Consider the following 12,962-nt stretch of genomic DNA (forward strand, 5'->3'; position numbering starts at 1 on the left):
TGTGTATGTGTGGGTGTGATTTTATTACTAATGTTTTATACAACTGTGATATTTGTGTCTCATAGGCCTTATGGCCGGATGCTGCTTTTAAACTCTCGCAATAATGTACCGTCCTTTTTAATGTTCTGCAGCATGTGACACATTAATAAACTATATTTCTTCTTCTTCTTCTGTATAGTACTTCACTCTTGCTTGACAACGGTATAAGAATCCATACCGAAACGTCGCATCATATATAATAAAGAAGTTGTTATCCATAAACTTTCTTACTTTCTTATTAGTCACCAACTTCTAAATGCCAATCAAACAGTTCATAATAGCCAGCAAAATCCTTTTAGCTACGTTATTTGTACTTTCAATATGACGATATATATTTTTCATGATTCTTTAAACAATGACATAATGCCATAAACGATTTAAGTACTCGGGATTACTTTTATCAAAGCACCGCGCTCATTTACGCGCGTTCTGATTGGTTTGTCGTATTTTCGCACATAACAAGTATCGAGAGGGGGACGAGTCTTCTTGGAGGTTACGGAAAGGGGCGAGTGGTGACGAATGGCCAGCTAATATCCGTCACATTTGTCGCACCATCTCCTGCTTCCATACTTTCAAACCCGTAAAGGTCCGGGTTAGAAAATTGATCTTCAGTAACCCATGCTTGTAAGAGGCGACTAACAGGATCGGGTGGTCAGGCTCGCAGACTTGGTTGACACATGTCCTCGGTTCCCAATGGCGCAGATTGATGCCCATGCTGCATTGTCTGGTCCAGACTCGATTATTTACAGACCGCCGCCATATAGCTGGAATATTGCTGAGTGCGGCGTAAAACTAAACTCACTCACTCCTTAATTTCATGATTTACACTGTACACGAGGTTATGGTCAACTAGTTTACAGGAGATACCAGTGGAGTTTAATTGTAAAAGCAAAATTCCCACATGTGTACAACAATGAAAGATTAACCACCAGATTACATAATCTATTACATACATGTATAACACATCGTTCATTTTAAGATACTTAACACGGGGGAACTGTTTTTCAAATGTTCGATTCCTTTTAATCCACGCATGCCACATTTGAATCCAGAGAGCTTACATCCAAATGCTATAGCGGACTTCAAACACCGTCCTTTAGCCAGCGCGTGCAGTGTCCCGGCAATGAAAGTGTCCCCAGCTCCTAGTGTGTCCACCACATGGTCAAGCTTCAGAGCAGGGGAGGTAACTGTTTCTGACGTGGACTGTTTGCCAGCAGCCCCACATTCGCCCCACGCACATATGATGGCTATTCTGAAACAAAGAGTGTGTATCCTGGTAACACCTTTTTTTAACACACATCATTTAGGCCAAACATTTATCCGGTTTACGGATTTGGATAGTTACAAATGAGGTCGATACCTCAGAATAACAAACCAGAGTTGAGGATTTTAGTGATCAGCTTAATGTGTCATTTGGATCGGCATGTGATGAAAACAATCCTGACTTGGAGATGACAAAACTTTATGGATGATCAACTTCTTTATATTCACAATAGCGACGTTTCGGTACAGCTTCTTATACCGTGTTCAAGCATATGGAGGAATGACGGAGTACACCATATTTACATGTATCTTGTATATAAACTTGTGTATCCCATCCATGGTACGACCCTAAACATGTCCAGGGCGTCATGGAAAATGATGCTTTCAAACTTCTGTGGAACAGGCCCATATACAGCCTCAGAAGAATTCCTGCCAACAAACCTGATCTTGTCCTTTTTGATAAAGCCAATGAATTTATTTATATCATTGAATTTTCTGTCCCTTTTGACAGCAACGTGATTGGCGAGATTCAGGAAAAGCATGATCATTATGCGGACCTCGCCTTTGAAATGTCTCGCTTGCATCCCAAGTACATTGTGGTCAGGCTCCCCATTGTTCTCGGTGCCCTTGGTGTGGTACCTCCTGATCTCTTGGCGCAGATCAGGAGAAGGCTGCAGTCTTGGGTAGCCTTTATATTCTCCGGAAAGTTCTTGGTGGGTTCGACTAGGCAGTGTTTCTTTGGAGAAGTCCCATTCGCTGTCTGGGCTGCGTGTAGAGGGGGCAAGGGCCCTGAGCTGATGATGAGCCTTACCAGCCTGACTGTGCCATGATCACCCGAACCCTCTCTGCTGCATTTTCATCTTTAATGTGTAAAACATAATAATAATAATAATGTCTATTTATATTGCGCTGGGTTCCATCCACAAAGGTGCATGCTCAAGGCGCTACAATAGTCACAGATGAGAAGTTCACGGGAGGAGATAGTTCGTTGGGATAGAACTTTCTGAAGAGAAAGGTTTTTAGGTGGGTTTTGAATGTCTCAAGGGTGGGGGATTCTTTAATGTTCTGAGGTAGTGAGGTCCATAACTGAGGTGCTGCTACTTGAAACGATCTGTTGCCGTAGGATTTTAGTCTTGAGTTTGGTACTGCAAGTAGGCGTTGGTTTTCAGACCATAGACCTTTGAAGGCTGGTATGGTGAGATCAGTTCTGATAGATAGCTCGATGCTGTACCTTTCAAACAGTAGTAGGCAAAACACAAGATCTTGAAGTGGATCCGGGCTTCTATTCGTAGCCAGTGTAGGGACATCAATACCGGTGTTATGTGGCATCGGTTTGGTGCACGACTCACAATACGAGCTGCCCTATTTTGTACCTTCTGGAGTTTGTTCAGCAGATCCTGACTCAAACCATACAACACACTGTTGCTGTAGTCAATGCGGGACATCACGAGTTGTTGGACTAGTGTCTTTGTGACGTCTTTGGTAATAAGATGGCGGATATTACCAATACTTCTTAGATGGTAGTAGCAGGTTTGGCACACTTGATTAACTTGGGCTTCAATTGACAAGGGAGAATCAAAGATGACACCCAGATTCTTTGCTTTGTCAGCGAATGGTATGACTGAGTCTCCAACAGCCACTGACGTGATATTCAACTGTTGAATGCGCTGTCTGGATCCAACAAGTAAGGCCTCATTTGTTCCATCATTACGTTTTAATCTGTTTGATGTCATCCATGTGTTTATTGATTTAGTGCAATCAGTAGTTCTTGCAAGTACATCGACTGCTTCGCTTGCTTTGAAACCTAGATACAGCTGGGTGTCGTCAGCATATGCATGGTGGTCTATCCCATACTTTTGTGTTGTTATTGGTTCCCAGGATTACAATGTCGTATGTAGAACAGTGATGTACAGACAGATGGATGATGTACAGGTATTATGTCAATATCATGTTAATACACATATATAAGTCAATAAAAGAGAAATATGACCTCAGGTAAATTGGATACATTATAAATTCATCAAAGTACTGGGAAGAGAAGACCCCATTTATGATTGAAATCTTCTATTTTACTATTTCTTCTGCATATATGGTTTTCCACAAAGAATATTTCTTTCAAAGTTTTTATAAATAGAGTTATGTTTGGATGCGTATTTTTAATACTGCATACGTAAATGTGTCTTTTTGCTGCAATGATGATGTGATTTAGTAATATATTATGATGTAGAGTACCAAACCAAACCATATGTTTTGATAATAGCAATGGATGAGGGTATAAATTGTTAAGCCAAATTTGTAGGTTTTTCCAAAAAGTTTGTGTCTCCTGACATTCCCAGTACACATGACAAACACTCTCATTTAAATCATTGCAGAAACAACATAGACTGCTATCAACCTTTTTTTCATCTTAAGCAATTCTCTCTTTTTGTATAAATAACTCCTTGTAGAAATCTATATTGAAAATCTAAAAGTTTTGTGTCTTGCAATCCTTTTCTTTATGCTGTAAATATATTTTTCCAATCAAAGTCTATTTCAGGAAATAGCAGCTGCCATTTATTACACATATTTGGGTGTATATCATTGGAAATAAGTTTATCATAAAAATTCCTGCAGCCTTTAGATGTTTTTACTAGATATATCTGGCATTGGTTAATATTTAAATCCCTGACTGGTATTAAATGATAGTGGTTAAGAGTATTTTTCCAAGAGTCAGGTAATACATGTAGTAAATATTTATAATCTAAAAAAGTGCCTTTGATACCATATATTTCTTTTAAAGATTCTATTGACAATAATCCAGTTTCATTACAATATCCCTAATATTTATAATCCCTTTATCTGCCCGGTTCTTTATGAAGTTTAATGAATTTTTAAAATTATGATTATACCATAATGGTTGGGATAGAATTTCATTAATATTATTAGGGTCAATATAATGTTTTTTGTGGAATAGTTGCCATGCTTTTAGCACATCACGCCAAAAAGGATTTTTAATCTTAAAGTAAGTTTCAGAATTTGCTCCAAAATTAAATATGTCTATCCCATACTGTCTGGAGCTGAGACTACTTGTGTACAGCACAAACAGTAACCTCCAAAGAATGCAAGTTTGATAATGATACCACTGATATAATGAACCGCGTTGCGCCATGGTGACACGTTCATCATCTCTGGTATGAATTTACTTGTTGTCGAGGCTGACTCTGCTGTGTTTGGTGAGAGATTTGTAGCCATGAACAGTGGTATATTACGTTCAAGCAGCAACAATCAAAGTAGTGTAAACCTAAATCTCTTTTGAAGAAAGCAAGACTTGTTTCATCAGATGGCAAGGTGATAGGTTGGTCTCCTGACATGGAACCGCAAGGTTTAATCTTGTGGAAAACTCACGGAGAGTATGTTCCACCAGGACGATGTCGCTGTGAAAAGACCGTCGTAGTCATGACTACAATCCTTGACTGTAGCTATGATATAATTGTTAATCCTCCGTGTTCAAAATTTTGGCGTGGCGGCCCGGCAGCCTGGTAGTTAAAGCGTTCGCTCATCACGGGTTCGGTTCCAGTACAATACGTGAACGTCATTATTTTTCTGATGGCCGCCGCCGCTATATATATATTGCTGGAATATTGCTGTAAAACAGTGCTCAATCTCTTGCCAGATTTGGAACCGCCAGATTTCCACTCTTTCCCAGTCATGCAGAAATGACTGTCTAGTACGCATTATGCAACTGATGATGATGCTGTCTCATACTGTTAGTGACTCTTTGCACCACCAGGGGATACGTCCTACCCAGTGAGATCGAGGCACAGCATCGTCGACAGAAGTGTGTGGACCAGTGGGTCGATTATGTGAAATAGTATTTACCTAACAGCTAACGTCATCCATCACACAGACGCTCATGCCTTTTCAGCCATCCTTCGTTAACACCTGTGCGGAGTGCATGAAGTGAATTCAAGTGATACTTATTCAGGTCAGCTATTATGAGCGGTCGTCCAGCCGTTGGGTATCGTTCGATGGTGTCATTCAATGTGTTTCTGGAATAACAAAAAACATATGGTAAGGGATGTGGTTCTGAGAGAGACATACCTTGGTTGACATGTATGTGTGAGACCCTCCACTGCTTCCTCCATGTTCGTGTAGCCGTAATGCTGGGCAAACTCCTTGCTGACGAACATATAGTCCGCCATGTTGAACAGAACATCTGAAAACATTCATTGGTAGAAATAGGTAACCTCCCTACAAAGTAACAAAAAACATTATTGTATCATTATAATGTATAACAAATTTCATTGATTTGTAAGTGGTTGAATGCTTCGTGGTTAATGTCGCAATTAGCAATATTCCAGCGATGTCACTGCGGGAACAACAACCATTTGGTTCAGAGTTCCTATGGGAATCAAACGAGCCAACGCTTTAACGTTCAGGCCTCCAACCCGTCCCAATGCTTGACAGTCCATGTGGTCAATGTGAGACAAGGGCAGTGGGGTAGCCTAATGGCTACAGCGTTCGCTCGTCACGCCGAAGACATGTCAATCATTCATTTCGATTTGAACTGACACCTTAAGATCTGCAGTCATTGATGGCTTTACTGTGTTAAACAGTACAGAGACCTCGACCTCGCTGCTTCCTTGAGAACATCACGTTTTATTCTATTGATAGGCCAAAAGATACCTAATATTAAAAACATAACTTACTACAATGTATTATCTAAAGTGATATGCAGTGTGTACAGGAAAATAATGGTGTAAACATGCAACATGAGAGATGATATTTTGACTCCATACCGTCAGATCACCTGGGATGTTTGTGTCTGGATTATTCGACTCACTTGTGTATGTATTAGTCAATGGATTCTGGGTTAGTGTTGGTCTCCAGCAACATATGTGTGCCATAACACGCGGTTTAATAGATCGGGTTCGATGACTGAGTTAACTGCACATACCAGAAATCTCTATCCAGAACCGTTTATCTCCAGGTCCCAATCACATACAAACACTCTTGTGTCGAAGTTGAAGGGACCTTCGAGTTATACGAGGATCGACACAATGATGACTAATTAAGACCAGTACGCAAGGACTAAGCCTCACCTCAAGACAGAAGGGACCTTCGAGTTATCCGAGGATCGACACAATGATGACTACTTAGGACCAATACGCAAGGACTAAGCCTTTACCTCAAGACAGAAGGAACCTTCGAGTTATCCGAGGATCGACACAAGGATGACTAATTAGGACCAATACGCAAGGACTAAACCTTTACCTCAAGACAGAAGGCATTTTCGAGTTATCCGAGGAACGACACAATGATGACTAATACGCAAGGACTAAGCCTTTACCTCAAGACAACCGCAAGTTCGACACATCAGTAGTTGACTGTGTAGTTACAGGAGAAACAAACATACCATGATGTGGGCGATGTGGGTTCTCAAATTCCACAGATGTCACGATCTTGTCCTCCACCCTAGCATTGTGGTCCAGCACCCGACTCAGCATCGTCATCACATCTGGACAGTTGGGCCGCGTCTGATATAACCGGCATTTGTTATATATAGGAGGATAGGCTTCTACATCACCTCTGGACAGTTGGGCCGCGTCTAGTATAACCGGCATATGTTATATATAGGACAGATAGGCTTCTACATCACCTCTGGACAGTTGGGCCGCGTCTGGTATAACCGGCATTGTTATATATAGGACAGATAGGCTTCTACATCACCTCTGGACAGTTGGGCCGCGTCTGGTATAACCGGCATTTGTTATATATAGGACAGATAGGCTTCTACATCACCTCTGGACAGTTGGGCCGCGTCTGATATAACCGGCATATGTTATATATAGGACAGATAGGCTTCTACATCACCTCTGGACAGTTGGGCCGCGTCTGATATAACCGGCATTTGTTATATATAGGACAGATAGGCTTCTACATCACCTCTGGACAGTTGGGCCGCGTCTGATATAACCGGCATTTGTTATATATAGGACAGATAGGCTTCTACATCACCTCTGGACAGTTGGGCCGCGTCTGATATAACCGGCATATGTTATATATAGGACAGATAGGCTTCTACATAACATCTGGACAGTTGGGCCGCGTCTGGTATAACCGGCATTGTTATATATAGGACAGATAGGCTTCTACATCACATCTGGACAGTTGGGCCGCCTCTGGTATAACCGGCATTTGTTATATATAGGACAGATAGGCTTCTACATCACCTCTGGACAGTTGGGCCGCGTCTGATATAACCGGCATTTGTTATATATAGGACAGATAGGCTTCTACATCACCTCTGGACAGTTGGGCCGCGTCTGGTATAACCGGCATTTGTTATATATAGGACAGATAGGCTTCTACATCACCTGTGGACAGTTGGGCCGCGTCTAGTATAACCGGCATATGTTATATATAGGACAGATAGGCTTCTACATCACCTCTGGACAGTTGGGCCGCGTCTGGTATAACCGGCATTGTTATATATAGGACAGATAGGCTTCTACATCACCTCTGGACAGTTGGGCCGCGTCTGGTATAACCGGCATTTGTTATATATAGGACAGATAGGCTTCTACATCACCTCTGGACAGTTGGGCCGCGTCTGATATAACCGGCATATGTTATATATAGGACAGATAGGCTTCTACATCACCTCTGGACAGTTGGGCCGCGTCTGATATAACCGGCATTTGTTATATATAGGACAGATAGGCTTCTACATCACCTCTGGACAGTTGGGCCGCGTCTGATATAACCGGCATTTGTTATATATAGGACAGATAGGCTTCTACATCACCTCTGGACAGTTGGGCCGCGTCTGATATAACCGGCATATGTTATATATAGGACAGATAGGCTTCTACATAACATCTGGACAGTTGGGCCGCGTCTGGTATAACCGGCATTGTTATATATAGGACAGATAGGCTTCTACATCACATCTGGACAGTTGGGCCGCCTCTGGTATAACCGGCATTTGTTATATATAGGACAGATAGGCTTCTACATCACCTCTGGACAGTTGGGCCGCGTCTGATATAACCGGCATTTGTTATATATAGGACAGATAGGCTTCTACATCACCTCTGGACAGTTGGGCCGCGTCTGGTATAACCGGCATTTGTTATATATAGGACAGATAGGCTTCTACATCACCTCTGGACAGTTGGGCCGCGTCTGATATAACCGGCATTTGTTATATATAGGACAGATAGGCTTCTACATCACATCTGGACAGTTGGGCCGCGTCTGATATAACCGGCATTTGTTATATATAGGACAGATAGGCTTCTACATCACCTCTGGACAGTTGGGCCGCGTCTAGTATAACCGGCATATGTTATATATAGGACAGATAGGCTTCTACATCACCTCTGGACAGTTGGGCCGCGTCTAGTATAACCGGCATATCTTATATATAGGACAGATAGGCTTCTACATCACCTCTGGACAGTTGGGCCGCGTCTGGTATATCCGGCATTTGTTATATATAGGACACATAGGCTTCTACATCACCTCTCGACAGTTGGGCCGCGTCTGGTATAACCGGCATTTGTTATATATAGGACAGATAGGCTTCTACATCACCTCTGGACAGTTGGGCCGCGTCTAGTATAACCGGCATATGTTATATATAGGACAGATAGGCTTCTACATCACCTCTCTGACAGTTGGGTAGCGTCTAGTATAACCGGCATATGTTATATATAGGACAGATAGGCTTCTACATCACCTCTGACAGTTGGGCCGCGTCTGGTATATCCGGCATTTGTTATATATAGGACACATAGGCTTCTACATCACCTCTGGACAGTTGGGCCGCGTCTGGTATAACCGGCATATGTTATATATAGGACAGATAGGCTTCTACATCACCTCTGGACAGTTGGGCCGCGTCTAGTATAACCGGCATATGTTATATATAGGACAGATAGGCTTCTACATCACCTCTGGACAGTTGGGCCGCGTCTGGTATATCCGGCATATGTTATATATAGGACACATAGGCTTCTACATCACCTCTGGACAGTTGGGCCGCGTCTGATATAACCGGCATTTGTTATATATAGGACAGATAGGCTTCTACATCACCTCTGGACAGTTGGGCCGCGTCTGGTATAACCGGCATTTGTTATATATAGGACAGATAGGCTTCTACATCACATCTGGACAGTTGGGCCGCGTCTGATATAACCGGCATTTGTTATATATAGGACAGATAGGCTTCTACATCACCTCTGGACAGTAGGGCCGCGTCTGGTATAACCGGCATTTGTTATATATAGGACAGATAGGCTTCTACATCACCTCTGACAGTTGGGCCGCGTCTGGTATAACCGGCATATGTTATATATAGGACAGATAGGCTTCTACATCACCTCTGGACAGTAGGGCCGCGTCTGGTATAACCGGCATTTGTTATATATAGGACAGATAGGCTTCTACATCACCTCTGGACAGTTGGGCCGCGTCTGGTATAACCGGCATATGTTATATATAGGACAGATAGGCTTCTACAACACCTCTGGACAGTTGGGCCGCGTCTGGTATAACCGGCATATGTTATATATAGGACAGATAGGCTTCTACATCACCTCTGGACAGTTGGGCCGCGTCTGGTATAACCGGCATTTGTTATATATAGGACAGATAGGCTTCTACATCACCTCTGACAGTTGGGCCGCGTCTGATATAACCGGCATTTGTTATATATAGGACAGATAGGCTTCTACATCACATCTGGACAGTTGGGCCGCGTCTGATATAACCGGCATTTGTTATATATAGGACAGATAGGCTTCTACATCACCTCTGGACAGTTGGGCCGCGTCTAGTATAACCGGCATATGTTATATATAGGACAGATAGGCTTCTACATCACCTCTGGACAGTTGGGCCGCGTCTAGTATAACCGGCATATCTTATATATAGGACAGATAGGCTTCTACATCACCTCTGGACAGTTGGGCCGCGTCTGGTATATCCGGCATTTGTTATATATAGGACACATAGGCTTCTACATCACCTCTGGACAGTTGGGCCGCGTCTGGTATAACCGGCATTTGTTATATATAGGACAGATAGGCTTCTACATCACCTCTGGACAGTTGGGCCGCGTCTAGTATAACCGGCATATGTTATATATAGGACAGATAGGCTTCTACATCACCTCTGGACAGTTGGGCCGCGTCTAGTGTAACCGGCATATGTTATATATAGGACAGATAGGCTTCTACATCACCTCTGGACAGTTGGGCCGCGTCTGGTATATCCGGCATTTGTTATATATAGGACACATAGGCTTCTACATCACCTCTGGACAGTTGGGCCGCGTCTGATATAACCGGCATTTGTTATATATAGGACAGATAGGCTTCTACATCACCTCTGGACAGTAGGGCCGCGTCTGGTATAACCGGCATTTGTTATATATAGGACAGATAGGCTTCTACATCACCTCTGGACAGTTGGGCCGCGTCTGGTATAACCGGCATATGTTATATATAGGACAGATAGGCTTCTACATCACCTCTGGACAGTAGGGCCGCGTCTGGTATAACCGGCATTTGTTATATATAGGACAGATAGGCTTCTACATCACCTCTGGACAGTTGGGCCGCGTCTGGTATATCCGGCATTTGTTATATATAGGACACATAGGCTTCTACATCACCTCTGGACAGTTGGGCCGCGTCTGGTATAACCGGCATTTGTTATATATAGGACAGATAGGCTTCTACATCACCTCTGGACAGTTGGGCCGCGTCTAGTATAACCGGCATATGTTTATATAGGACAGATAGGCTTCTACATCACCTCTGGACAGTTGGGCCGCGTCTAGTGTAACCGGCATATGTTATATATAGGACAGATAGGCTTCTACATCACCTCTGGACAGTTGGGCCGCGTCTGGTATATCCGGCATTTGTTATATATAGGACACATAGGCTTCTACATCACCTCTGGACAGTTGGGCCGCGTCTGATATAACCGGCATTTGTTATATATAGGACAGATAGGCTTCTACATCACCTCTGGACAGTTGGGCCGCGTCTGGTATAACCGGCATATGTTATATATAGGACAGATAGGCTTCTACATCACCTCTGGACAGTAGGGCCGCGTCTGGTATAACCGGCATTTGTTATATATAGGACAGATAGGCTTCTACATCCCTCTGGACAGTTGGGCCGCGTCTGGTATAACCGGCATATGTTATATATAGGACAGATAGGCTTCTACATCACCTCTGGACAGTTGGGCCGCGTCTGATATAACCGGCATTTGTTATATATAGGACAGATAGGCTTCTACATCACATCTGGACAGTTGGGCCGCGTCTGGTATAACCGGCATATGTTATATATAGGACAGATAGGCTTCTACATCACCTCTGGACAGTTGGGCCGCGTCTGGTATAACCGGCATATGTTATATATAGGACAGATAGGCTTCTACATCACCTCTGGACAGTAGGGCCGCGTCTGGTATAACCGGCATTTGTTATATATAGGACAGATAGGCTTCTACATCCCTCTGGACAGTTGGGCCGCGTCTGGTATAACCGGCATATGTTATATATAGGACAGATAGGCTTCTACATCACCTCTGGACAGTTGGGCCGCGTCTGGTATAACCGGCATATGTTATATATAGGACAGATAGGCTTCTACATCACCTCTGGACAGTTGGGCCGCGTCTGATATAACCGGCATTTGTTATATATAGGACAGATAGGCTTCTACATCACATCTGGACAGTTGGGCCGCGTCTGATATAACCGGCATTTGTTATATATAGGACAGATAGGCTTCTACATCACCTCTGGACAGTTGGGCCGCGTCTAGTATAACCGGCATATGTTATATATAGGACAGATAGGCTTCTACATCACCTCTGACAGTTGGGCCGCGTCTAGTATAACCGGCATATCTTATATATAGGACAGATAGGCTTCTACATCACCTCTGGACAGTTGGGCCGCGTCTGGTATATCCGGCATTTGTTATATATAGGACACATAGGCTTCTACATCACCTCTGGACAGTTGGGCCGCGTCTGGTATAACCGGCATTTGTTATATATAGGACAGATAGGCTTCTACATCACCTCTGGACAGTTGGGCCGCGTCTAGTATAACCGGCATATCTTATATATAGGACAGATAGGCTTCTACATCACCTCTGGACAGTTGGGCCGCGTCTAGTATAACCGGCATATGTTATATATAGGACAGATAGGCTTCTACATCACCTCTGGACAGTTGGGCCGCGTCTAGTGTAACCGGCATATGTTATATATAGGACAGATAGGCTTCTACATCACCTCTGGACAGTTGGGCCGCGTCTGGTATATCCGGCATTTGTTATATATAGGACACATAGGCTTCTACATCACCTCTGGACAGTTGGGCCGCGTCTGATATAACCGGCATTTGTTATATATAGGACAGATAGGCTTCTACATCACCTCTGGACAGTAGGGCCGCGTCTGGTATAACCGGCATTTGTTATATATAGGACAGATAGGCTTCTACATCACCTCTGGACAGTTGGGCCGCGTCTGGTATAACCGGCATATGTTATATATAGGACAGATAGGCTTCTACATCACCTCTGGACAGTAGGGCCGCGTCTGGTATAACCGGCATTTGTTATATATAGGACAGA

General features: G+C 43.4%; 1 protein-coding gene across 2 annotated transcripts in view; it reads right to left on the reverse strand.

Moving 5' to 3' along the window:
- Positions 1–899: 899 nt before the first annotated feature.
- Positions 900–12,962, reverse strand: part of LOC124290977 (ketohexokinase-like) — a 37,404-nt gene continuing 25,341 nt past the window's right edge. For both annotated transcript variants that reach the window (XM_046727848.1, XM_046727839.1), the window contains 3 exons: positions 6,698–6,818; positions 5,383–5,497; positions 900–1,291 (listed from right to left, as the gene is read on the reverse strand). In XM_046727848.1, the coding sequence (XP_046583804.1) occupies positions 1,009–1,291; positions 5,383–5,497; positions 6,698–6,818 (519 nt within the window). In that variant the 3' untranslated portion in view covers positions 900–1,008. The remainder of the gene's footprint in view (positions 1,292–5,382; positions 5,498–6,697; positions 6,819–12,962) is intronic.

The sequence above is a fragment of the Haliotis rubra genome, unplaced genomic scaffold, assembly GCF_003918875.1.
Source record: "Haliotis rubra isolate DU_JTF1 unplaced genomic scaffold, ASM391887v1 Scf1129, whole genome shotgun sequence".
Taxonomy (NCBI): Eukaryota; Metazoa; Mollusca; class Gastropoda; order Lepetellida; family Haliotidae; genus Haliotis; species Haliotis rubra.